Source organism: Nipponia nippon, unplaced genomic scaffold (assembly GCF_047370975.1).
Source record: "Nipponia nippon isolate SJK-2023a ecotype South Korea unplaced genomic scaffold, ASM4737097v1 scaffold_2, whole genome shotgun sequence".
In the NCBI taxonomy this organism is placed as follows: Eukaryota; Metazoa; Chordata; class Aves; order Pelecaniformes; family Threskiornithidae; genus Nipponia; species Nipponia nippon.
In genome coordinates, this window is record NW_028262336.1 from 3,201,527 (window position 1) to 3,227,483 (window position 25,957).

Genomic DNA, 25,957 nt, shown 5'->3' on the forward strand with positions numbered 1-25,957 from the left:
ACCCATCCTAATAATGCATCTGGAATATTGTGTCCAGTTTAGGGGTCCCCAGTAAAGAAAGATATTAACACAGAGTTTGGCAGCGGGTCACTAAGATGGTGAGGGAACAGCAGCATATGACATATGGGGAGAGGTTGCGAGAATTGGGTTTGTTCAGCCATAAGATGAGAAGGTATGGGGAGATACTGCTGTCTGCAATGGGAATGCATGGAGAAGATTGAGCCAGACTTTTCTCAGAGATGTGCTGTAGCAGGAGAAGAGGTGCAAGGTGGAATGTGAGAAATTCGGATGTGCTATGGGAAAAGCTTCTTTATCATAAAGGTCACCAAAGATCGAAATGGTGCCCAGAGGAGTTATGAAATCTCCCTTCTTGCAGATATTCAGAACTCAGCTGGACAAAACCATAAATAACCTGCTTTAATTGGGCCTGCTTTGAGCACGGATTTGGAGTAGGTGGCCTCTGGAGCGCCTGCCTGACTTCAATTAGCTTGTGATTCTGTGAACTTCATTTATTGAGCTCTGCTTTTTCTTCCCCTGTGTGGCCTCTGTTAGCCAAACCCAACCCCATTTCTCTTCTCTGTGATTTGGGAAGATGTGGCTTTATCAGCACAGAGCAGGGGTTGGAAACTGTTTTCTTCCCGTTGTAGTGAGCAGATCTGTGCATCTTTCCAAGCCTTCATTCTGGGATGGTATACAGCATGGTATACAGCTTGCCTCTGCCAAACAGTCACACAATTAAACTTCATTTTCACCTGCCTCGGAACAATCAATTGTATAAGAGATCCAGTGAGTCTTCCTCAAGCACTGAAGAGCGAGAAGCTTTATCTCAGAATATACTGAGCCTTGAAGCCTGGAGGAGACTGACAAAACATAGCTGAAGCACAGTGAGATTATGCTTCTAATGACTTTTGATCAGGGAAAATAGTCCCGTTTGCTCAGTATTCCCTCCAGGAGTCTTTGACACCAGGACAAGAACTTGGGATTAATCTCAGCAAATGTAACTCCCCAAAAATCTTTTCCTAAACATCCAGGGAAATAAACATCTGTCCATTTTCAAAGATTTGTTTTGCCCAGTAGTCATCCCTGCTGTTAATTATGCCTTGACTTTTCTGTGACCGTGAACTCCCTCTAAAATGAAAAAAATACCTCTTTGATGTAGAGATAATATACTTGTTATAAACCCTATTCCCTAGCATCTCTCAGAACCGGACAACTGAAGTACTAAATATATGCAGTACCACTCAGAGCTGGTATTATATTGCCAGCACTTCAGAGTTAATTATTTTTGCTTTCAAAGGAGGAAAAGTAATTTTAAAATTGGTTTAATATCAGTCTCACACCAAAGGTGTTTCTTACTGCATTTCTTCCATAAACCATCAGTAGCATTAATTAATTTTTTTTTTCCCAGCTCCTTCTTTCGCTGTGAAGACTGGATCTTTAAGTGAAATAAGTAAATAGCTGTCATCTCAGTAGCAGGTCCTTCCAGAATCAGGGTTGGAATTTGTAGGATGAGACCCACATCTTGGCTCTTGAGGAGAGGGGCACAGTGGTGTCAGAGTTACAAATGCTCATTAACTGGCAGGGAAAAATACCCACCTTCACACTGGGAAAAAACAGACCTTGTTGTACATCATGGTCCATGGTCCCAGGAGCAGTCCAGTGCTCAAAGCTACCTCGCCGAGGATCTTACTAGCTCCCAGGAAGACAAGACTGGAAAGGATGGAGCCTTGTATCTCCTCATTTTAAACTTAAAAAATTAAAAAATATTGTGTGAGAGCAAGAGACCACTGGGCCCAGCTGCTGGTCTAATCAGTGGAAGAAGCTTACGAGGGAGCGAAAAACCAGGGCTGGGGGGAAGGAGACATTCCTAAATAGCCAGTTGCTTTATCAGAAATTACATCTTCTCTGACACCAGACTTCACTTGCTGCTTTTTTTTTTCAAGTCTCTTTGAACATGTTTATGGTTTCTGCCCTCACAACATCCCACGGTTATTAGTTCCACAGTGCATGGGGTGTGTTGTGGAAAAAGCCCTTCCTGGTGGTCTCAAAGATGCTGCCCAGTAACCTAAGAACTAGAGGTATCCAGTGAAATCACATAAGCAGTGAATAATGCTTCCTCTGGGGGCTTCATCATCTTGTTTTCTGGGCAACAGTTGTAATCTATTTAGTCTCTCCTCATAGAGGGACCGTTGCCTGTCTTGTCCCTGTGTAACTCTGGCAGTGCTGCTGAGCACCCAGGTCTGGGTCCTCCCAGCTCCATCACTGCTCCTCAGCAAGGATGCGGGGGTGACCTCAGCACATACCACTCCACTCCCCTAAAATGCCCTGGTTTTGGAGGCTGCAAACGGACTGGGCAGGTCCCTGCATGAGAATCAGGGATACAAGACACTGAAGTGACAGTAGTCTTGTGGGTTTTGTCACCCTATAGTGCTAATATATCCCTTTGAGGATGATATAACTGGGAGGAAGGCAGCCCTTGTTCCAAGATATGGGCATACCCAGCTATTACAGGGTCCTGCTCTGCACCTTGCTCCTTGCCAGGTAATTGCCAGACTTCTGCGACCCTTTATGATTACTTCTGGATTTTGTTCAGCCTTCCTGGGGCAGCACCAGGCTCAGCAGTGCATCCATTTCCAGAGCATCCTCTCTCCAGTGGCAGAGCTGAACTTTTCTTCCTACCTTTGCTTCCAGTCTCATCCTTCATTCATTTTAAGCATTTGATATAGGAGATGGTTGGAGAAAGTGTGGGATACCAGCAGGATTTCCCTTCTTTGCACACTTGGTGACTCCTTTAAGAGCACTTAGAATGGGAAAGTGCAGCTTCTGCATAAGGACATCTACTGACACTGTCTACAACAGTCCCAAGAGCTCATTAATTCTATTTATTCCAGTTTCCACTATCTGATGAGCATGGAAATCACATAAAGGAATTGGACACACTTGCCTCCTGCTGCTGATGTGGTACCCAGGCTGTGAGTTTGTGCTACATTGCCACAGCATGATCGCAGGCTCACTTCTACTCCCCACCTTCAGGCTTTGCAGGCAGAGAGCTGCACCAAACAGAAATGCTCTGACCACCTTCCGAGGTCACCTGTTAATCAAGCAATGAGGACAAGAAATTAAAATGTGCATATTTCAATGCAGAATAGATTTACCCCTTCCACCAGCAAGTACTAGCAACACTGTACATTTTAGCATCAAATCCCAGTAAAATTACTTAGACTCAAGATGGCACATAGATTCCAGTGCTATCAAGTCACAGTTACAAAGCCGTAGTATTGCACCTGACAGCTTTGTACAAGGTTTAAAATCAGGTAAGCCTTGAGTTAACTTAGTTGTACATAAATACGTGAGCTAAGACAACCTCACGTCAGGGTGCTGTATTCCACACCTCTCCTCTCATGCAGAGGAGACCATGTTAGAGGCAAGCCATGCATTTCTTTGTGGTACAAGTCATTTAATAGCCTCTCTATATAAATGTGTATGCGCACAAACACAGGCACACATACTTACAGCCTCACCTTCAGCTTGAGAGTGTTTTTCCTGGGATTTGCCGTTCACACACTGTGAGCACAAACAAAACAAGACATGGTATTTTCAGTTTGGTCTACTCAAAGATATTCTCTTCGTGTAGGATATACAGAAGGAGCTACTCCTTAAGCTTTCAAGGTTGCGGTGATTGCTGTCAATATCCAGCTTTTCCCAGCAGGGACTTCTGTGTGGCAAGTTATCTACAAAGCTTACTTATAAGAAAAACCCATCAGAAGCAGTGACAGACCAGGACATCCTGCAGGTCAGGTGGAGGACAAGCAATGGGATTTCGTCTTATGTGCACCAGAAAAGAAATCAGGTTGCATTTTTTAGGTTGTCTGATATTGCAGTTCCTTACTACACGGGAAGTGAAGGGACTGGGTTTGTCACACTGATGTCACCCTTTCTAAGCCATCCTTCAAGTGACCAGGCTCAGAGGCATCTCATGCATGTTTTCAGCTGCTGTTATTTCTCCTGCTTGTTTAGTTGCAAGACTATTTGTTCATCTTCAGATGATGTTTGACATCTCACTGTAAATAGTCTGGGTTATAAACATCTCAGGTGTCAAAGTCAGAGTGTGTCTGCCTGCCATTCTGGTTTGCATCTCTTTCTTATTCTGCCTGTTCAGCAGCTGTGTCCTTGGTGAGGACTGTGTTTGAACTTGGAATCTGATTTAGACACAGGTTGGGTATTAAACAGTTAGTAGAGCTGGCTGGAAGATGAATATTCAGCTCCAAACCAGGAAAAATTACTCCCGAGGGGCTGGCAAGGAGCAGGGGACCTGGAGGCCACGAGCACATGGCTGCTGAGGAGACACAGGGCTGGGAACCGGGGCTCAGTCCCATGGCAGATGGAGTCACTTGATGGACCAGGTACATCCTTGCTCCTATCTACTTCTGCCAGGATTTCAGAATGGCCACGTTCCTGCAAAGCATTTCCCACCACTTTTGGTCAGAAGTACAGCCTAATCCAGGCAGGTGAGGGCCACTTTTCACATGGGAGATCTTTACCAGTCCATCTCAGCCTGACGTTGCAGAGCCAGGCAACCTGCAGTAGGCTGAACACTGGCCAGCAGCAAATATCTGATCCAGCAATAATTCAGGGGCCAAAAGTCTCAAAAGCCTATCAACTTACATCATTATTTTATAGGATTTAAATGAAAACAGTAATTCATCAGAAATACACACGGAAGTGACTCTCCATCCAATAGACATGCTTCCCATATTAAAGGAGATGCAGAAGCAATTATCTTCATATGCCTTTTCCTATGCAAGTGGCTTAGTATCATGCCTCTGTCTCGGAAGATATTAAAATGTGACTTGGGATTAATTAAATCGCAAGACACCTGGAGGGAAAGTCAAAAGCATGTACACTTTCTATTCCAGACATTTTAAAGTGAAGAAAGACGAATATTTACCACAAGACCTTTCAGTCTTGATGGGGAAGAGGAACTGAAGACCAGCTTGGGAATTTCAGGGCAGAGAGCACAGAACAACCCAAACCATGAAAATGTACGTGCTTGCAATTGTAGCTACCACCTCATGCAGCTAATGGTCTCTAGTGTCCGCCAGCAGCTGAAGGGCTAGTGAGAGGTTCCCGCAGGTGCTGCAGATTGTGCATGTGACTATCTAAATTCAGGTTACCTATAAATCAACAGCAGACCCCTTTTAGTGACAAGCCTGGTGACGGCAGCAAATAGAGTGGCACTGCCTTTCGGTTGCTTCCAATTCATCACGGGAATCGAGGCTGCAGCTTTCCACTCCCTGCCACCGCAGCGAGAGGTGAGGCGTCGCTGGAGGAAGGCTAGGACTGGAAAAGCACAGGCAGACTGAGCAAGATGATGGGATGAACTCGAGAAGACATAAGGAAACAGATGCTGGGCAACCAGCAAGAGGGGAATGAATGCCTGGTTATGCAAGGGGGTTGGGAGCAGGTGAAAGATGGGGAATGGAGCTCAGGATTGCAGTAGCAAGTTTGTGGATCAAAACTCTAGGAGCTGTTAGCCACAGGTGCTGCTTGGGGGTGTTACAGCCAGGCCCCAGGCTCCTTCTAGCTCCAGGCCTTTTCTTCAGGAGGCTGTACAGCAGGCATCCAGGCACAGCAACACATCCTTCCCTGCAGAGCCACCTCAGCATTTTCTCAGTGCTGGCGTGTTTTCAAGCCTCCCTCCTGTGCCAGGTAAGCTTCTCCTGTTATAAGCAGTCACTACCCTTCCTCTGGCATCTCCCAGAGAGCTGAGGATGGACTGGTAGCCCCTGCTTTCTCCTTGAAACCTCTCTCTGGCTGGACTGTGTCTGGCAGCTGTGGCCCCATGTGGAGCTACCCAAACCAGAGCATTGCTTTATCCCTCTCTCACCTGGTTGCAGGAGGACGACGTGAGCCCCTTGCAGCAGCCAGCTGGGGACCCCTACACACCACGTCCAGAGAAGAGCGAAGGCTGCAGAAGCACTGGAGGAGCAAGAGAGCACTGGAGAGCACTTCTCCCTGCAAGGCCAGATGGGAAAGCCAGCACCTACAGCCATGGCACCAGGTGCTGGATGACAGTCAGGCCAACACTGAGTGGAAGGAGGCTTTGGTATCTCAGTGACAGGCTGACAGCATTATGGCAGACCACCCCTGCTTATCCTCCCTTCCTTCGTGGCTCATAGCAAGGTGGGTTGGTCCCATCTATCCATGCGGGTTTTCCAGTATGTTGACCAGGAGTCCCTCTGCCAAGCCTCTTCCCCAGCTGTGTTTGCTTCATTTCCAGTGGATCATTGCTGAATACAGAGCCGAGCCCCTCGTCTCACCTCCTGCAGAGAGGCTCAAGGTTGCCCCACTCTCCTCCCCCATCTTGTTCCAGCCATCTGGGCAAGGAGAGCTGTGCAGTGTCCTCCACCTCCATGCAGCTGATCTCCTTATCGTACATGAGCTCACACGTGTCAGAGTCTCTGAGAATAAATTCACCTGAGATCAAAGTGGAAATGAAGTCCCAGTGTCCCTTGACTCCAGCTCAACACCTTTCTTGAGCTTTCCCACCATACCAGCTAGTAGCTCCCCAGCACAACATTGCTTCAATGTAATTTCCCAATTGTTAGTGACTGTTTCCTGAAGGATTAGAAACTGGGGAAAGCTTTAGTGGAATGCAAAGAAGTTAAGAGAAAGAAAAGAGCCAACACCATCGTCAGGGAAAAGCTCAAGGAAAAGCGAGAGAGCAAACACGTTACCGTGCATCAGCCGAGCAGAGTAGCTGTCCATCTGCCTCCTACTACCCTGTGTAGGAAAGCAGGTATCCCAGCAAAGCTGCAAGCCCTGGTGGAAAAATTGTACCGTAATCCATGTTACCGTGGGTTTGCCCGGGGGCGAGAGCACAGTTACACAGAGGTGTCGGTGCTTGGCTCATGCGAGGTGCCTTCCTACCCAAGGCGGTTTGTTTGTGTGCCTGAGCCCCTAGTGCTTTTAAACCGAGCTCCAGAGCCATTTCACAACCTGCATCGGCTGCGGCGACGCTGGCTGCTGCCCCTGCTCTCTTTGTTCACGAGCTCGTCTCTCTGCGGGAAATACTCCTTACACAGATCTCTTGCTCCCCATCCCTCCTCTCCCCCGACTCCCACTCGCCGGAGACAGGATGGGATCCAACGGTGCTCTGTCAAGTTACAGGGGCTGCCTGACAGCCACGGTGAGGAAGCACTTTATATTTCAGAGCTCTGTGCAACGATTGCCTAATTAATCCCCATCCCCCACCCCGACATCCAGTACAGAGTGAGGACGCCTCGATTTTCTCGTTCTCCTGATGTGGGGAAGATGCAGCATGGCAAACTTCAGCGGTTCACTCCCGTTCAGCGTGAGAAGGGACCTGGAGAGAGGACGCTAACGCCGAGACCCCCGGCCCCAAAGTAAAATACGGGGGAATACGGAAGCCGTCTCATGGGCAGGACTTCTCGCCAGCATCCTTCTCCACCTTGCTGTGCTCGGAGGACAATTAGATTTTGCTGTCGCTTCCCTTTCATTGTGATCTGATTAACGGGGGAATTAATGGGGGCAGAGGAAGAGGCCGCCTTTTCTTTTCCAGGCCTGCGCAAAGCCAAAGCCAGGGCAACTGGCTATGAGCCTTCGTGAAAAACGCGATGCTTGCCAGGATGCCTTTATTAGAGAGGAGAAGGGGGAGAGGGGGCAGGGCTGCTGTAGGAACGAAGGGCAGGTACAGACATCAGCCTCATTTACAGCGGGGCTTTGGACCAGTGCAGCTAACCCTTCAGTTCAAAGTCCCCCCACAGGTGTCTGCCACCAGCATAGGCTGGAAAAAAAATCACAGCTGAGACTTCTTGGTGGCTGCACGAAGAAGCAAGTCTGTAATACAAGGAGGGTGTTTGGCTTGCTTGGTCGCGCAGCTCCAGGGCTCACGCAACACCTTTGAGCGATGATTTCCCATTCTTCCCTAAGGACCCACTCCTCCCCTGAGCTCACAGCATCGCCGTCCCTGTGGAGCAGCCTGCAGCAGTCCTCTCCCCCGCTGATAGTGCCACCCTGATGGGTGACCGAGTGTGCCATGGTGCCTGTCACCCGAGTGGGACAGCAGGTTGCCGGACACTGTTGTGGAGAAACACATACTTGAAAATATAATAAAATCCCAGCTTCTCACAGGTTGTTTGTCCAGGCTGTGGGTTTGCTGTGCTGCAGATGGAGGCATGGGAGCTCGCTCTTGTGGTATCATTTCAAGTCCATGGTGGTGTCATGGTTTGGATGTACTACTCTGCAAGCCCAGCTATCGCTGCTATTACCAGTTGCAGTCCAGAAGCTCTTTGGCAGCTTTTGCACAGTATGGAGCCACAGCGATTAAACCATGGGGCCAGCGAGCTCTGCGCAGGATGCACATGAGGATGATTTGTGAAACAATTCACTGTGTAAAGCCAGATGGACTCCAAAGGCATCTGGTTTCATGGCACTCCTGCTAGTCCAGAGCATCCCATGTATCCCTGTGCCACACTGCCTCGTGCCCTGGGAGCAGGGCTGTGTGATGGCACTGGGACAGGTCTGTGCTAACAGGGAGCTGGGGAGTGCAGGAGCCAGTGGGAACAAGCGCAGAGAGTGGTGGTGAATGGTGTCAAATCCAGTTGGCGGCCCACCACGAGTGGTGTTCCCCACGGCTCAGTGCTGGGGCCAGTCCTGTTCAATAGCTTCATTGATGATCTGGATGAGGGGATCGAGTGCACCCTCAGTAAATTTGCAGATGACACCAAGTTGGGTGGAAGTGTCGATCTGCTGGAGAGTAGGAAGGCCCTGCAGAGGGACCTGGCCAGGCTGGATCATTGGGCCAGGGCCAACTGCATGAGATTCAACAAGGCTCAGTGCTGGGTCCTGCACTGGGGTCACAACCACCCCATGCAACGCTACAGGCTGGGGGAGGAGTGGCTGGAGAGCTGCCTGGCTGAAAAGGACCCGGGGGTGTTGGTTGACAGCCGGCTGAAGGTGAGCCAGCAGTGTGCTCAGGTGGCCAAGAGGGCCAATGGCATCCTGGCTTGTATCAGGAATAGTGTGGCCAGCAGGACCAGGGAGGTGATAGTGCCCCTGTACTCGGCACTGGTGAGGCTGCACCTCGAGTACTGTGTTCAGTTTTGGGCCCCTCACTACAAGAAGGACATCGAGGTGCTGGAGCGTGTCCAGAGGAGGGTAACGAAGTTGGTGAAGGGTCTAGAGCACAAGTCTTAGGAGGAGCAGCTGAGGGAGCTGGGGTTGTTTAGCCTGGAGAAGAGGAGGCTGAGGGGAGACCTTATTGCTCTGTACAACTCCCTGAAAGGAGGCTTTAGCCAGGTGGGGGTCAGTCTCTTCTCCCAAGTAACAAGCGATAGGATGAGTGGAAATGGCCTCAAGCTGCACCAGGGCAGGTTTAGGTTGGATGTTAGCAAAAACTTCTTCACTGAAAGGGCTGTCAGGCCCTGGCACAGGCTGCCCAGGGAAGTGGTTGAGTCCCCATCCCTGGGGGTATTTAAAAGATGGGTAGACGTGGTAGTTGAGGACATGGTTTAGTGGTGGACTTGGCAGTGCTGGGTTAATGGTTGGACTCGATGGTCTTAAGGGTCTTTTTCAACCTTAACAATTCTATGATTCTATAAGAGGAATAGGGAAGAATTATTCTCAGGTCCACGCTCCCCCTCTGCAGAGCTCCTGTGGTACCTTTGCTCTTTGCTCTCTGTTATGTTCCATGTTATCGACGTTTTTCTGTTCACCTGAGTAGCCCAGCCTTTGGATGATCTTCAGGATCTTGGAGACCAAAGAGTTGATTGCACATATCCGTCTTCCAGTGTCCAGACTGAGGAAAGAGAGAGGAGACCTGATGTCCCTGGGAAGCCATAGGTCATGTAGTTGCATCGGCTACATCCTTAAATTTACATCTTCAGTGCATCCAGTGCTGGAATGGCATGGTAATATTTTCTGTACCTAATACTCTTTGAAAGTTAATACACATATTCAAACTGTTGAGATGTGCTTGAATCCCTCAGGTCATGCTAACTCCCTTCTGTGTGTGGGATAGTCTCTCCAGATGGCAGATCACATAACAGATGAGCAACTTCATTGTCATTTCTCTCCAGAGCTGGGGAAGAGCAACCCAGGTCAATGGAGAGTTTCTGAAGAAGCTTTCTGTCCGTGGACTTCTCCCTGACACCAGGGCAGCGGAGGTGGTGGCACAGCCAAGGACCAAAGGAAAGGGCCAATTCCCTGCTGGGGCTCTGGGGATGAAAACAGTACAGAGCAAAAGTAGTGGGTCAAAAACATTTTTGGAGTCTGGAGACTCCTGGGCAGGAAGAAGAAGGTTTAAGAAGTCAAGGCAGGTAGATCACCCACCCACAAAACTGTGAGATGGTTAAAAAAGCCCGAACGGTAGCCTGGGTGAGGAAGAAAATGACACTAAGCATCTCAATTATATACCTTTGCACATGCTGACTATCATAGCTGTACAAAGGCATAACTGCTTCTCAGAGCACAAACAGAAGGAAATGATGATTCTTAATTTCAGAAATAAAATGACGGAAGGAGGCAAATTAGTAGTGAGTTAAAAGTTACTTGAATTCAAAAGAAGCCAAGGACCTAAAATTGCATAGCGAGTACAATGGTGGGTCTGTGTGTGTTACAACCTAATGAGGACATGGCAACGCCTGCATGTATCTGATGAATGAATTAGCTGTTAGTTCTTAACTTCCATGCCTATCTCCTTCCACCCCATTTTCACCTGGGGCTGCCTCTTGAGCAGGCACGGTGCTGATCCAGCCTTGTCAGTGGGACCAGTGGGCTGAGTTAGCTCAGGGGTCTGAGAGCAGACGCTCTTTTAAGATGGGTTTATTATCCAAACAGTACCCTGCTGCTTTGTTTTAATTACTGTTGCTTGAATTCTGACATTAGGTCCCACCGGCAGGGTCAGCTTTGCTGTGCTGTCGCTGTCCTCCGTGGTCCCACAACTGCCCAGCGCAGCTCCTTGCGGACCTGATCTTGACCTGTGCTTGGCTACACCTCATCGACCTGGCCTTTCCCCACTGCCAAAACAGCGGCAGCAGCGAGCGCAATGTGGTTTTGTCTGAAATGTAGGGGGGGGTGGGCGGATCTGTATTCCCAGTGATGCCCAAACAACCTCTAATGACAATTCGGCACCTAATGCTTGTGTCACACTACCAGAAGGTGTTAATGGTGTGTATTAATGAAGCATGACTTCTGCTGAGGTTTTATTTAGGCGGTGATGGCATGAGGATTGTGGGAGACAGACGTCGTAGCCAGTGACCCTCTGAAAGCCAGGGGAAGTGTGCTAGGAAAGGGAGCTGGAGCTGGAGAAACTAATAATGTCACTGACTTCAAAGATGAAGGATTCTCTTTATGCTCCGAAAGTGACTGAATAAAATGACTGGCATCATTACTTAGCAAAATAGGATTTTCTACTTGTGTCGGATTATTTTAAACATCAATTTGATTAGCCTGATTGCTGTTGATTTGTCCCTAAGAAGTGTATTACATTAATTTAGCCTTATATCTAGAAAATACTTTGAATTACAATACCATTTATTAACGTGAGTTGCTTTTTCCCAACAGACAGGTTAGCTTTGCCCACAGCCCTTGAAGCTTGGTTTTTGGAGATGAGTTCACAGTGTTACTTTCAGCCATGGGCAGAGCTACCCTCTCCATGAACACTTGCAAGCCACCTGGCCATAAAGGGGCTCCAACCATCCCGTCCACTTAGTACAAGAGAAAGCAGATAACCCCTCGTACCCAGCCGCACTACAGGCACCTGAGGGGCAGGGCTAGTTCACACATTCTGGATAAACCCCTGAAATGATGAAAAGCACTGCTTTTCCTTATGTTTTTAAGGAGGAGGAGTTCCCAGGAGAGGAAAGAGGAGGAAAGCTTACTGCATCCTTGGTGAAGGCACCACCAAAGGTGAGATCCTACGGCCTGGGAATGTAGCCAGCATTTAAGCCCATTGCGCTAAGGTGTATGATTAACAATACATTGTTCCACCTCCACTTCCTAGCTGTGATCTGTGCTTTTACTCACTGAAACCTTCCTGGTGAGCTCCCATCCACTCACGGCACCAGGACAGAGATCACTTCATCTTTGGACACAGATTTTGGAGCCTTCCTTCTGAGTAAAGGGCACCTAGCGACACAAACAAGCATTTTAAGGACAGCCCTGTATGATTTTGTGCAGTTGGTATCAGTAACTGATCAAGGCATCTCTTAGGGTGCTGCTGTAGTCTTTGGCTGCAAAAGAGCTGCGTTTTTTTGCTCATGTGCCTCATGCGTGGGGCCAGCCCTGGAGGTGGCCAAGCACTGCAGCAAGTACCCGTAGCAAAATAAAACACAGACTGACCTCCTCCGCAGGATAAAAGCAACATGAGAAGGAGCACCCTGTCGAGTCCATCTGGAATTGCTGAAGGACATACTCAGGGAATTTCAGGATTGGTCTTGGCACCAACAGAGCAAACCCAGGTTATTAAATCCTACAGCCCACTACGAGTGACTCTGGGCCTCGCTCCTTTGGCCGCCTCTTACAGCCCAGATGCACTGGGAGCGCTCCCTCATATCATCAGCTTCTCAGTCCTGCCAGGTGAAGGAAACGTTTCCAAGATTTCATTTAATACCTGTATTTAATCCATTAGCTCTCCCTGCAGACTTCCTGAAGGCTGGGCTGTGATTAAGGAGGAGATAAGTGCCCTGTTTATTGCTCTCCTGATACTTCTCCACTTTCCTCTCCACTTCCATGGGCAGTTTTTACCTGGCAGTCGTGCAGTGCCTCGGAATGCGCATGGGACCCCCCCTGCCCTGTCCCCTCAGGAGGGGTTGAAGGGGGGAGACCCCCCCAGCTCCAGCAATGCAGCTCTCACTCTCCTGTGCCTGCACCAGAGTAAGATGTTCCACTCATCACAGAGAGGGAAACTTCACAGGTCACACCACCAGGCAGCAAGGGGTCAGAGCTGGGAGCAAAACCCTTGCTCCAAGCGTCCCGACCTCTGAGCAGACATCTGTATCATCAGGAGTAGCCAGCATGGATTCACCAAGGGGAAGCCATGCTGGACCAACTTAACCTTCTGTGAAGAAGTGACTGGCCTGGTAGATCATAGAATCATAGAATGCTTTGGGATGGAAGGGACCTTTAAAGGCCATCTAGTCCATCCCCCCTGCATGGGCAGGGACATCTTCAACCAGATCAGGTTGCTCAGAGCCCCATCCAGCCTGGCCTTGAATGTTTCCAAGGATGGGGCATCTACCACCTCTCTGGGCAACCCCTTCCAGTGTTTCACCACCCTCATCGTGAAAAATTTTTTCCTCGTGAATCTACCCTCCTTTAGTTTAAAACCATTACCCCTTGTCCTGTCAGAGCAGGCCTTGCTAAAAAGACTATCCCCATCTTTCTTGTAGGCCCCCTTTAAGTACTGAAAGGCTGCAATAAGGTCTCCCCGCAGCCTTTTCTCCAGGCTGAACAACCCCAGCTCTTTCAGCCTTTCCTCATAGCAGAGGTGTTCCAGCCCTCGGATCATTTTTGTGGCCTCCTCTGGACCCTCTCCAACAGCTCCATGTCCTTCCCATGCTGAGGACCCCAGAGCTGGACGCAGGGCTCTGGGGGTCTCACCAGAGCAGAGCAGAGGGGCAGAATCCCCTCCCTCGCCCTGCTGGCCACGCTGCTTTTGATGCAGCCCAGGATACGGCTGGCTTTCTGGGCTGCGAGAGCACATTGCTGGCTCATGATCAGCTTTTCATCTACCAGTACCCCCAAGTGCTTCTCCTCAGGGCTGCACTCAATCTCTTCATCCCCCAGTGTGTATTGATACCCGACCCATGTGCAGAACCTTGCACTTGGCCTTGTTGAACCTCATGAGGTTCAACAGGCCTGCTCCTCAAGCTTGTCCAGGTCCCTCTGGATGGCATCCCATCCCTCAGGCATCAGATGTCCCCTCAGATGAGGGGACAGCAGTGGATATTTACCTGGACTTCAGGAAGGGCTTTGACACTGTCTCCCATAAGATCCTCATAGAGAAGCGGATGAAGTACAGGCTGGATGAGCAGACAGTGAGGTAAATTGAAAAGTGGCTGAAGGGCTGGGCCCAGAAGGTGGTGATCAGTGGCACGAAGTCTAGTATGAGGTCAGTAACCAGCGGTGTACCCCAGGGGCCAATGCTGCGTGCAAACCTATTCAACATCTTCATTAATGATCTGGGCGACAGGGCAGAGCATACCCTCAGCAAGTTTGCTGATGACACCAAACTGGGAGGAGTGGCTGATACGCCAGAGGGTTGTGCTGCCATCCAGAGGGACCTCAACAAGCTGGAGAAATGGGCTGACAGGGACCTCATCAAGTTTGAGAAGGGGAAGTGCAAAGTCCTGCACCTGGGGATGAACAATCCCATACGCCAGTACTGGGGCCACCCAGCTGGAAAGCAGCTCGGCAGAAAAGGGTCTGAGGGATCCTGGTTGACACCAAGTTGAACATGAGCCATCAGTGTGCCCTTGCTGCAAGGAAGGCACCTGGTATCCTGGGCTGCATTAGGTAAAGTATGGCCAGCAGGCTGAGGGAAGTGATCCTTCCCCTTTATTCAGCACTGGTGAGGCCACACTTGGAGTCCTGTGTCCAGTTCTGGGCTTCCCAGTACAAGAGAGAGATGAACATACTGGAGAGAGTTCAATGAAGGGAGGGCCACAAAGATGATGAAGGGACTGGAGCATCTCTCCTACAAGGAGAGGCTGAAAGAGCTGGGGCTGTTCAGCCTGGAGCAGAGAAGGCTCAGGGGGGATCTCATTAATGTATATCAATACCTGAAGGGAGGGTGTAAAGAGGATGGACCCAGGCTCTTCTCCAGTGACAGGACAAGAGGCAATGGGCACACACGGCAACACAAGAGACCTGAACATCAGGAAATGCTTTTTTACTGTGAGGGTGACTGAGCACTGGCACACGTTGCCCAGAGAAGCTGTGGCATTTCCACCACTGGAGATATTCAAAAGCCATCTGGACATGGTCCTGGATGCAGCCTGCTTGAGGTGGCCCTACTTTAGCAGGGGGGTTGGACCAGATGACCTCCAGAGGTCCCTTCCAACCTCAGCCATTCTGTGATTTTTGTATAGTTACAGCCCTTGGTGTGAGGAAAAGTTACCAGCAAGCCAGACCAAGACTCACCTGCAACCATCTGTTCTCCTTGATTCCTTGCCATTAAGCTATACGCGTGAGTATCATCTGTTTCGTTCTCCCAGTTTAAAAGGCAAATTTGATTTTTCGTATTTTCCCTTTCCAAAATACAAAGGGAGGGTTGGGGGAAGGGAGGGCGAAGTGGCCAGGCCAGGAAGGAACAGAAGTAACCATCTCCAACAGACCGCGCTCTGCGTATGGGTCTTTCCGCTAACATGCTCCGTGAATCCTGCAGCATGGCCATGGGTCCTGTAAAAAACAGAAAGAACAAGCACGAACATCTGAGTCACGGCAGCTCTCCGTGCTTCTGCGGCTGTCGCTGCTATGGCACAGACTGCACCGGTCTCACTGAACATTTGGCTCCTTCTAGCACTGAAAAATGCTGGATTTCCCAGTCAGAGCAATCCATCGGCAGCCGTGGGGTCAGAGCAGTTCCCATTTCTGCTTCGTTGTTACATCCCCAAGTTTCCTATGGGACAGAGAAAGGTCCTGTTTCATTGCCCCTTTCTACTCAACAAACATTACAAATAAAACCTTAGTAATGCTAGATTTGTTTCCCTTCCAACACGGATTTCCAGTGTTGATGCTCTTTTTATTACTGAGATAGACATGAAGCAGTTTTTATGTCCACTGCGGACTTGAAGTGCGCTAGACATTTTCTGCAAACAGGGAGCCGTTCATCTCCTGTTCATTGGTTTTGACCACCTGAACAAATGTGCTTCCACACACGGTATTCATTTGGCTTGTTTTCGGTATTTCTAATGGCTTCACTCACACCTTTCCCGGGGCAGACTCCATTAGCATGTGAATTAGCAATCCCACAAGGAGCTCATTAGTACGGTGCCAAGCCAGAGTCTTTAGTTCACGGGAGCACCTGCTCCACTGGTGCACCGAAGATGCTAGTGCCTGCTGCATGAGGAGCAAAAAATGCAAAGAGTTAAAAAAAAAGCAAAACAACACTGAAAGGGCTGAAAATGTGGCATTTCGACACCTCTCCAACTGGAAGAATCCACGTCTGCTGCCTATGGAGATAAGCTCTTTTATTCTGGACTTCAGACAGGCTGCAATGACGTGACTGTCTAGATAACAAAAACTATTATTTGCTGCTCTTGGCAGCAGCTGCTGCCTAAACCATACAAAATTCTTTATCTGTTAACGTTCCCAAAGGGAGACATGTTTCAGGAGGGCTCGGAAGCTCCCCACATGACTTTATGTACTTGTTTCTCATACACAGACATACCAGCACACTCAGATGAAACACTGGAAGAAAGAGGTACTTTATAGTGTGACACCGAACTCATTTTTGCAACTCCTTGCTGCGAGGTATTCTTGCACCGAACCTTCCAGCATGGTGAAAGTAGGAGTCAGATCGGTCAAACGGACCTGCAGCTCCTGCTGAAGTTGGTATTGCTAACTTGCGACCTTCCTGATGCCTTCGTATAACATCCAAGAGGTTGGCACACTCGGAAAATATTACCCTTCCTAATGGGCTCTGAGGCAAGGGAATACACCAGGATAAATGCAACATGAGCCAAGTCCCTCTTCAGCATATTGCATTTTTCTTTGCTTGGATATAGCACCCATGTGGCCTGGGAGAGTGTGCGAAGGTGAACTTTCTCTCAAGATGTGTCATTTTCTAAAGGCCATATTTCCCCTAACCCCATTTCCCTCCAGTCTTCCCCGTTGTAATGGGGATAGTTTTCATCTCCTGTCATCACCAGAAGGGCTGAGAGACGTTGAAAGCACTTGGAAGAAAGCATTGCATGGCAAAGGAAGAATAATTGTGGTGACAGCGCAGGGAGAGCAGATATGTCTCCTTAAAAAGATTTTACAGCCTCATTTGCATTCCAAAAAAAAAGAAATTTTTTTGTTAGAAGCAGCAGGGAAACATCATGAGAAATGCAGCAACTCTAAAATATTACTAAGGGTCAAAAAGTACAAGGGTTAAAAAAATAAAACAAAGATCAAATCCAGTCCTACCAAATCACACCCAGTTCAAGCAGCGAAGATTGCATGTAAGGGAGTGACCAGCCCGGGGCTGATGCCACTGCCCTCTCCACTGTAGGAAATTAGGGGGCCTGGTAGGCATTGCCCCCGAGCCCAGCCAAAGCCTCATCTCTGGAGAAGGCATAGACCTACCCCATCCTTCATTAGGCCTCTCTGCTGGGACGCGGTACAGCGGCGGGCCTCAGCGTGACAGTGCCACGTGCCCCGAGAGCGGACGTGGCACAAGCCAGAGCTGCTTGTGGTGGTGGTGGTGGTGGAGAAGGACTGAAACTGCATTTTAAATGGACACCTGTGTGTGACTGCAGAGGGGTTGAGTTTATGAAAGCCTATCAGCACTGGTCGGGAGAACAACCAGCGCCTCTGCAAAGAGCAGGTATGGATAATGTGACCAAAATGACCCAACCTATCATTCCCCCATATGGGACAGGGCTGGTTCAGGTGCTGCAACCTAAGCGTACCCCGGTCAGCTGGTAGCAACCATTAAATAATGCTTGGCATACTGCTCTCCTTCTTCCCCCTCAATGTATGTTAAGAGGACACAGGAAAAGCATGGACTCTACCAGTGCCTGGCAAATTTGGCATTAGATCAGGCAGATTTCCATTGTCAGAAGCGCAGAAAAAAAGAAGTGTTTAAGAATAGGAGGATCCCTTTACCAGGTGGAACTGAGCCAGGCTTCTCAGCTCTACGCACAATTTTAGCTCACTGCAAAATTACCACTGCTCACCCTCCTTCCAGCAAGTGATGGGATGGCAGAGGCTGGCAATATGGAGTCCAGGTGAAAAATAAGCAGAAGCAGTATGTCAGGGCTTTAATCACATCTGTATGAAATGTGATTTTTTCCTCCTTGCCAGACATACCTTTTTTTTTGTATACAGACATTAATGCTCGTGGAACAATATTTGATCGGCCTTAATTTTCAGGCTGGATCCTTGCCTGTTTCTCCGGCTGAGGAGCCCGAGGTTTCCTCCTGCTGCTGTGGCCAGCTCTCGGCGGGATTTGCGCATTCGTCGCTGCGTGCAGCCGGGGTGAAGCGCAGGCAGGGTCGCTAACGCACTGCAGTGGAGCCGAGTCGCTTCCGATGCGGCTGGCTCAGCCTCCTCTCTGCCATCCCTGGCTGGTTCATTAGCATCAAACTGTTCAAAGGGATGTAAATTAAATTATATTTAGGTCAGAAACATATTTTGAGCAAAAATACCTATTATATTTAAAGCATCTTGTTCAGAGACTCTCTGTCTGCTGCTTCCAGGACGGTTGCACAAATACTCACTGTCCTTAATATGTTTTTTAATGATACAGCAGGCACTTCCAAAATCTGATTTTTGTTTAAATATAAATTAGGTTCATTCTCTCTCTTAATCTAATTAATGCTGGTAAATAAGAAACCACCTTCTGGCAGCTCGTTTAGGTATCCCAAACAGGCAAAAGGCCAGATGTCCCTGGCTAACTTTGAAGGAGAGAGAAAATAGCTCTGCCATCGAGAGTGACGGGGTTGTAGTCCCGGACAGCCGGGCGCTGCCGGTGCTCTGCTCTCTGCTGGGAGGGAGCAGGCAGGCAGGCAGGCAGGCAGGCAGGCAGGCAGGCAGCTTTCCAGGAGCACCAGCAGTCGGACATCATTCCCCACGCTTTGGGCTGCCGCTCCTTTTAGGCAGCAGCCTCTCCATGACTCTGTGCAATCACATCTTAAACAGCTTGAAGCATCTGGCTACGCCTCCTGTCAAGACTGTTTGAGTGATGATCTCCTTGGACTTTATAAATATTGATCATTATTCTGGAAGCAGCTCAGCAGACAGAAGCTACTCCTCAGCCTCAGCTCCCGCGCTCCTGGAGAAGAGGCTGTGTTGACTCATGGTCAATACACTTCAAACTGGAGTGTATCGTGATGCTTAGGGATCCTTGGCTCTCCGTGATTAGATCAATACTCCAAAGCCTCCTGTGAACCAGCCAGGGACACAGTTACCTTGCCCAGGGCTTCCAAAGGCATAGAGCAATACCAGTCCTGGAGCAGCCCAGAGCGATTTTTTGCAGCACTGCGTGACACCCCCCTCCTCCAAGGAACCGAGCCCACCGCCTCACTTCATTATGCCGATGCATACCAGGGCAGAGGAATGGGGCTGCTGCCACCTCTCCTCCGCGACCCAGCCCGAAGAGCATACTGGACAGCCCGCTGGCTTGCCCCACTGCTTTCAGGCCTCACGTCCCTCCACCTGCTCCTAAACTTCCCATTGCCATGAAGGTTTTGTCATGCATTTGATTCCCGAGACAACTGTCTCTCTCCTCCTACGGGGCGCAGCGGGAGACAGAGACCCAAGCACACAGCGTGCCCTGGCGCTGCAGGCGTCACCGAGGCAGGGCTCCTCAGATGTGTCAGGGAGGAGGTGATGCTGGTTTTCCGCCCTTCCTCCAGGGGGTCTTCAAATCCCTCAAACCTCACAGAGCAACTGTCTGTTTAATCTGAGTCTGTTTGAAGGAGGCAACAACACAGGAACAGAAGAGTTGGATGGACAGGGATTCCCTGATGGAGGAAGCCAATTTTCAGGAGCTTAGTGGAAAAGATTAAAAGATTCCCGTTTTCCAGTGTTGATAGCCATCTTCCCCTCCATCAGCAGCTTCACCGATCTGCTCTGGCCTGCTCTCTGCTGGGCCATGGAGGATGTCACTGTGCTGCGGTTTCCCTGACCTGCCATGGGAGCAGGGACAGAGGCGGCTCTCGCACGGCTGCGACAGGCACCCGGCACCTCTGACCTTTGGGGAGAGGAGTACGAGCACCATGAGAAATGCGTTTTTCTTTCCAGCCTGAGCTGCGGTGCCCTGGTCTCAAGCACACTCATCAGACAAAGCGCACTTTAGGCTGAAAGCAGAGAGAAACTGGTTTGAATGGGGTTAGACAGAGCATTCACCCAGGAAGGCTTCAGCGCTCGACCACGCTCATGGTGTTATTAGGTTAGCGTTAATGCAGCACATGTGGTCCGGCAGCCAGAGGAAATGGCTGGGGCCTTCCTCAGAATTGATGGCTTTATCCCTTGCATTAGCACCAACCTGCTGGTGACGGCTGGCTCTGCTTGCAGCAGCGGCCCGTCTTCCTCTTCTGGCATGTGTGCAGAGCCCTGCTTCGATTGCAGGACAAAAAGAAAAAAAAGGCGCTATCGATTGTACGTGCTCCTGTTCGTTCAAGCAGTGCTTGTCACGACAGGGCAGCAGCAGCGTGTACAGGTGTCCTTCGACAACAGCCCTAACCGGCTGGAACAGAGCAGAGCAGCCATCCTTTCTGAGAGCCAGAAGCTGTTAGTGAGGGCAGGAGACAATGACGGCATCTGCTCCTGTATCTTGACCTCGCCAGTCCTCCTGAGGGCTGCGTGCGGTGGATGAGAGACGGAGGCATGCCCTACAAACCACCGCGCCGATTCCCTCATGTGCAGGACAGGCCTTGCTGAATGACAAAGGTGACAACCCCCGTGCAAACCACAATTAAATATGTTTAAGTAAAACCACTACTTTATAGATGATTATGCTGGATATAGATGCAATATCAGTGCTCTTATAGTAAAACCCAGTATTTCTTCACTTAAGCTTTAATAAACCTGCAGCTTGATTTTTCAGGCTAAAAGCTTAGTTATAAACTACTGGTGAGTTACGAGCATGAGTAGTTGTACTCTAGTCAGGGTTAGTTCTCCGTTTCTGTCTTTGGCTCCTTGTAAATCTACCTGCTTTTCTCCAGTGCTAACCTTGAATTCAACCAGATTCAATCTAGACAGAATTGGTACAGCACTTTTTTTCTGTTAGCTGATCACTGAATCTGACTTACCAGCTCTGTCGCTTGATATCTAGAAGCTTGGTACCAGATCTTGGAGGTGTGTCTACACAAGAGTACCATTTTAACGAGCAATACGATGTCTGTGAGACCTCCGCCATCAGCCTACGCTTCCCTCGAGGAAGGAGGAAAGGAACAGAAGAGCTGATCAAAAAGGGCCTCCCACAGTACCAGCGTAATGAAACATCCTACCTGGAAGTGCAGGAGATTCCAGGAGGCATTCAAGGAAGCTCTGGGGAGGAGAAACGATGTGCAGTGGGATTTCAAATAGCCGTTCCCTCAAAGGAGAGCCTCAAATTGTTTTTTTTTTTCTTGAATCAAGTAAATCAAAATGATAAGCAATCAACATTCCCAACTAGGCACACGACAAACTGGAAGACGACAAAGGGGAGAAGCTTCTATTTATTTATTCCTCTTCAAAATGACTTAAAAGCAAATTTAAAACACTATTTAAAAAAAAAGAGGGGATTCAAAATATCAGGAAGCTGAAAATAAAACCACAAAGGAGGCATTACAAGGTTAGCAGAACATAGAAAGCATAGTTAGTATAAAACAGATTTACAGTCTCAGTAAGCAGCAAATTCATGCTGCCCTTGTAAATGGAACAGCACGTAATACTGCCCCTACCCTCTGGAACACAAAATTCTTTTATCATTTTGTTTTATTGTAGTACTAGATAGGAAAACACAACAATTTTAAAAAACGACATTTTCAATTGAAAGAGAAAAACATCAAAAATATGATATTGCTCTGTAGGCACTGATAAATGTTCTTCTATGGGAAAAGAGTGTGCCAAAGCAGAATTCAAAATTGCATAATTCCTCTTAAAATGATACAGCCCTGGTGTGACTGCAAATAAAAACTAGCTATGCTATTTCTCTGGCGCTGCCTGACTGCGGCCCTGCCCACTACGAACTGTCTGCAACACTGTGGTTCAGACAGGGCTAGGCAGAAGCAACAGGCAGCAATACTGGAAAATGAAGGTATATCCTGATAAGTCAGAGCGCTCTGACAGCTCAGATCCGTCGAGGGCTTTCGTTACACTGACAAAGAGTGACTGTGTGCGTTTGCCAAGGCTTTCACTCTGCGTGTTTCGAGTTACACCTGACCTTGAGGTGTTGAGACCTCGTAAGGAGCAAACGGGAGCAAGAAAAGGTTGCTGCCTACAGGCCCGCTTAGAAATAGCCACTCCGGAGGCCAGTGGCTGCTGGCCGGAGGTCAGCTACGAGCCCTGCCCAAGCTTGCCACCAGCAGACGAGTGCTTCCCTCTGCTTCCCCTCACTGAGCACAGGCAGCTGTAACGTTGCTGACGCGCTCCTCTGCAGAGCGCTCTGAACAGACTACAGAGCCCTTATGTCCTCTGAGGGCAGGGATGTGGACTTCACTGGGGTCTGCAACAAAAATCAACCCAAAGCAATCGGGAGGAGGCAGTTGCTGGGGCCCTGGACAAGGTTAAAGTAGTGCCTGTGCAGGGCACCCTGAAGCAGATTTTTACCTTGCAAGCATCCTCACTTCTGAGGTTTGTCCTCCCCTACCTGTTTTGGCACATGCAGCCTTCCTGCTCCCCCTCTCTGGTGGGCAAGATGCCTGAGATTACCAGTCCCGAGCCCCAGTGTCCCTGCGCACAGGGGAGGAAAGATGCACTTCAGTCTTCTGTTTTACTAGGGAGTCTCTGGAATAAAAAGTCACTTTTTAAAAAATGCCACGGCAGGAAGCAGTTAATCAAACATATCCTCAAACATGCGTCGCCCCATGGCTATGTAAACCTCTTTTTCTTCCGGCGTCATCTGGGCCACCAGCTCAGGGCGCTGGCTCACTTGGCTGTAAGAGTGCGGACGCCCAGCCACTGTGACGGTGGGGTCCTCTGCCACCACCTCAAACTCTTCATCCTCCTCCTCATCCTCCAGCCCATATGTTGTGGTGGCTGTGGCGGGAGGGCGCGGAGGGGATTCCTCCTCCGACTCGCTTGTCTCGCTCTCGGAGTCACTAGCGTTGGCACCGGAGAGAGGAGCGGCACCTCCAACAGTGACTGTTGAAGCAGAAGGTGTCTTCTTCTCGTGGATAAGCAGGGCACGCATCACCTCCTCATTATCATCCAGAGCTGCCCGGCCCTCCTCACGGTCCTGGAAGGCATCCAGATCCCGGCCCCCTGCAAAGAGACACAAGGGAATGATCGTTTCCTCACAGAGATCTGGGTGACGGCCCTGAAGGCTTTCAGGACCCATATTAGTTACTGCCACTGAGCACGCTTGGCCAAGTCACATCCTTTCTCTATGTCAGCCCCTCCTCTCCCTTAAAAGGCAGAGATAGTTATGTTTTTTTCTCATAACAGCAGAGCAAGTACTGACATTTCCTAGGAGCTGCGAGGCCTGGAGTCACTGTGGCTCCCAGCTGGGAGCCTCGGCCAGGAGCACATCGTAAGAGAAGACAACAAACGCGTGATGCGCAGGCACCTGGAAAAGATCCTCCACGGAGGTGTTCAACTCAGGCGCCCCTCAGCTGGGCTGATGCGCTTCCTTACTGTGGAGCAGAAAGCAGTCCTTGGGACCTAAATCTGGGCTTCCAGATACCCAGACTGTGCACCTCATGATGACACTTGTCAGAGATACAGCAAGTATCGCAGTGCTGTTTCACAGGTGAACAAGCACAGGCTGTTTCCTTTTTGTCCCTTTGTTTCCAGGTTGTATGACCACTGCCTGGAGGACTCGCCGTCATGACCAAGACCGCGGGGTGTTGCCAGCACAGGCCATAAACACAGACCCAAAACCAGGCCCTGCCCTGTTGAGCTCCCCATCTATAAGGATTAAGACAGAGAAGCAGATGAATCCAGGCAGACAGGGAGTATGCGGAAACCATGTGTTATAAAACAACATTCAAAGTAGCTGTGTCTGGTAAGCTCAGAGGTGCACCTACCAGCCAGGAAGGGGAAAAGCTCATTACTGGAACACGGTGGTAGCGAGCAGGATCTACCTCGTGAAGCAGATGCAGCTTACAGCCTGCAGCCAAGCTGTGCAGTGCAGCGTGGAAGGCTGTGTTAAAACAGCTCCTGCTCTCCAAGCTGAAACACAACCCAGCCAGGCTCTCTGGCTCCCTACCCGGACCTCTTATTTGAAGGGGACTGCAGTTTCCCAGCCGACAGACACACGGCCTGTGCTCCTCTTTCAGTAACCTTGGCTGTACAATAGCTGGGAGGGTTTGACATGGCTTGGGTAGGCAGCGTGTCTGCAGTTCACGGATTCAAAAGGTAAAATTCTGTTAAAAAAGTGGCATTCAGCAGAAAGCTTCTCCTAATCCTACATTTGATGAGAGGACCGTGAGTCCACCCAGCACCAATAAACCTACAGGCAGTATGGAAAAAAAAGAAAAAAACCCAGAACAAAAAAATGAAATACAGAGAACCTTATGTAAAAACAAGGCCTAAAAAGTAGGACAGACTCCCCATGGCAAACTCTCTCTCTGGCACCTAAAGATGCTGCCTATGAACAATTGCTGGAGCTGAGGTGACGGCATTCTGCATTCAGACATGAATGCCACTTGCCTGCTTCTCCAAGACCTGGACCCTCATGGTTTCAGCACCACATCCAGGCAATCGGCGCCCAAGCTTTCCCCCTTGGTCAAAAATGCACTGGTTACTTTTTTCAACTTGAGATGAAAAAAAATGCTGAGAAACAGGTGAACTAAGGAAAGAAGTTCTGCATTTAGCACTAAAAGCCAGGGGAGTCTGTGCTCACTCCTTTTCTGTGGTAAAATAAAGGGCCAAAAGACCCACCCCTAACTTCATTGGACTCATGTTTTTATTGTAAATGAAGTTGTAGTAATGTGCGATGGCTGCAACTACTATTATTAATGCACTGGCAAAATTCTTGAAAGAAAAGGAAGAATGAAGGCGTTTTGTTGGCAGCCTTGTGCTCAGCTTGCTGCTTGGGACTGTGGAGCATAAGAGGCTATTGGAGAGCATCGCTGTGAGAGAATATCGTAGCTCATCACATTGAGAGCTGTGAAGCGACCACAGCCTGGGGTAGCTCCACAAAGTCTGACTTTGTGGCGCAGGAGCGGGGCTGTCTCTTGCTTGCAGGAACTGTTCCTGACAGTTCCAAGCAGTGAATCTTTTCTGTCAACAGTCCCAAGTTTCCTTCCTCCCTGTTTAAGTCATCCCAGAGGTATAGAAATGTGTCACAGCAGCAATTTCAGGCTATGTCCACAAGTCCCCTATTCAATCTCCAGTAGTGGTGGAAGTTAGGCAGCAATGCCATCGTGCTGTAAGGAGATATACTCCCCCTCCATGTCCTTCAGTGCCATCTGAGAAACATTTATGCTGTGTACACCAAAAGTCATCTCAAGGAGCCAATTTAAAACTACAGGTGAATTGAATGTCTAGCAGAAAAACAGGGTGAGAACTCACCATGGCTGGTGAGTAATAACGACATCTGCTACAGACTGCAGGAGGAGGTTGTTTCAATCACCTTACTTTGTTTAATCTATTTGGAAAAAGGTTTGGGATCCGTATGCTTGAAAGGCGTTACACGCAACCAAGATCATTAGATATCTTCTGACCATTATTTCACATCCATTTTCTTCACTTCTGCTGCACCTACATACTCCACTCCTCTCCTGAGCACTGCACTGGTTCCAGGGTCTCATGCTTACACATGCGGTTCCCTTTTGCCATCTTCTCTTCCTAGGGCATCAACAGTTTCATTTTATAATCCTCAAATGACTTGGAAGATTGCATCTATTGATTCACTCTTGTAAAAATACAGAAGGTTTCTATTTCATATTTTTAGTGTGGAAGTTTAAATAGCAGGCTTACCAAAGCAGAGTGTTTCTACTAGCGGTTACAACATCTTGACTATTGTCTATGGACAACCTGATCCAAACATGAATGAAAATAAAAGTAAAGATAATGAGAAACAAACAGAAAGCAATAAAGATTCACCTGCCGTGGTGACAGACCTTCCTACTGTACT

The 25,957-nt window shown here is 49.1% G+C and overlaps 1 protein-coding gene and 1 long non-coding RNA gene across 4 annotated transcripts in view; both read right to left on the reverse strand.

Annotated features, from left to right (window-relative positions):
* Window positions 1-2,049: 2,049 nt before the first annotated feature.
* Window positions 2,050-15,715, reverse strand: LOC148055610 (uncharacterized). Its single transcript, XR_015704863.1, has 4 exons — window positions 15,166-15,715; window positions 12,049-12,150; window positions 3,522-3,564; window positions 2,050-3,091 (listed from the first exon to the last, which is right to left on the reverse strand). It is a non-coding gene; the product is annotated as an uncharacterized LOC148055610 (long non-coding RNA).
* Window positions 15,716-21,381: 5,666 nt separating this feature from the next.
* Window positions 21,382-25,957, reverse strand: part of GTF2E1 (general transcription factor IIE subunit 1) — a 53,896-nt gene continuing 49,320 nt past the window's right edge. For all 3 annotated transcript variants that reach the window (XM_087758105.1, XM_087758107.1, XM_087758106.1), the window contains one exon: window positions 21,382-23,139. In XM_087758105.1, the coding sequence (XP_087614231.1) occupies window positions 22,709-23,139 (431 nt within the window). In that variant the 3' untranslated portion in view covers window positions 21,382-22,708. The remainder of the gene's footprint in view (window positions 23,140-25,957) is intronic.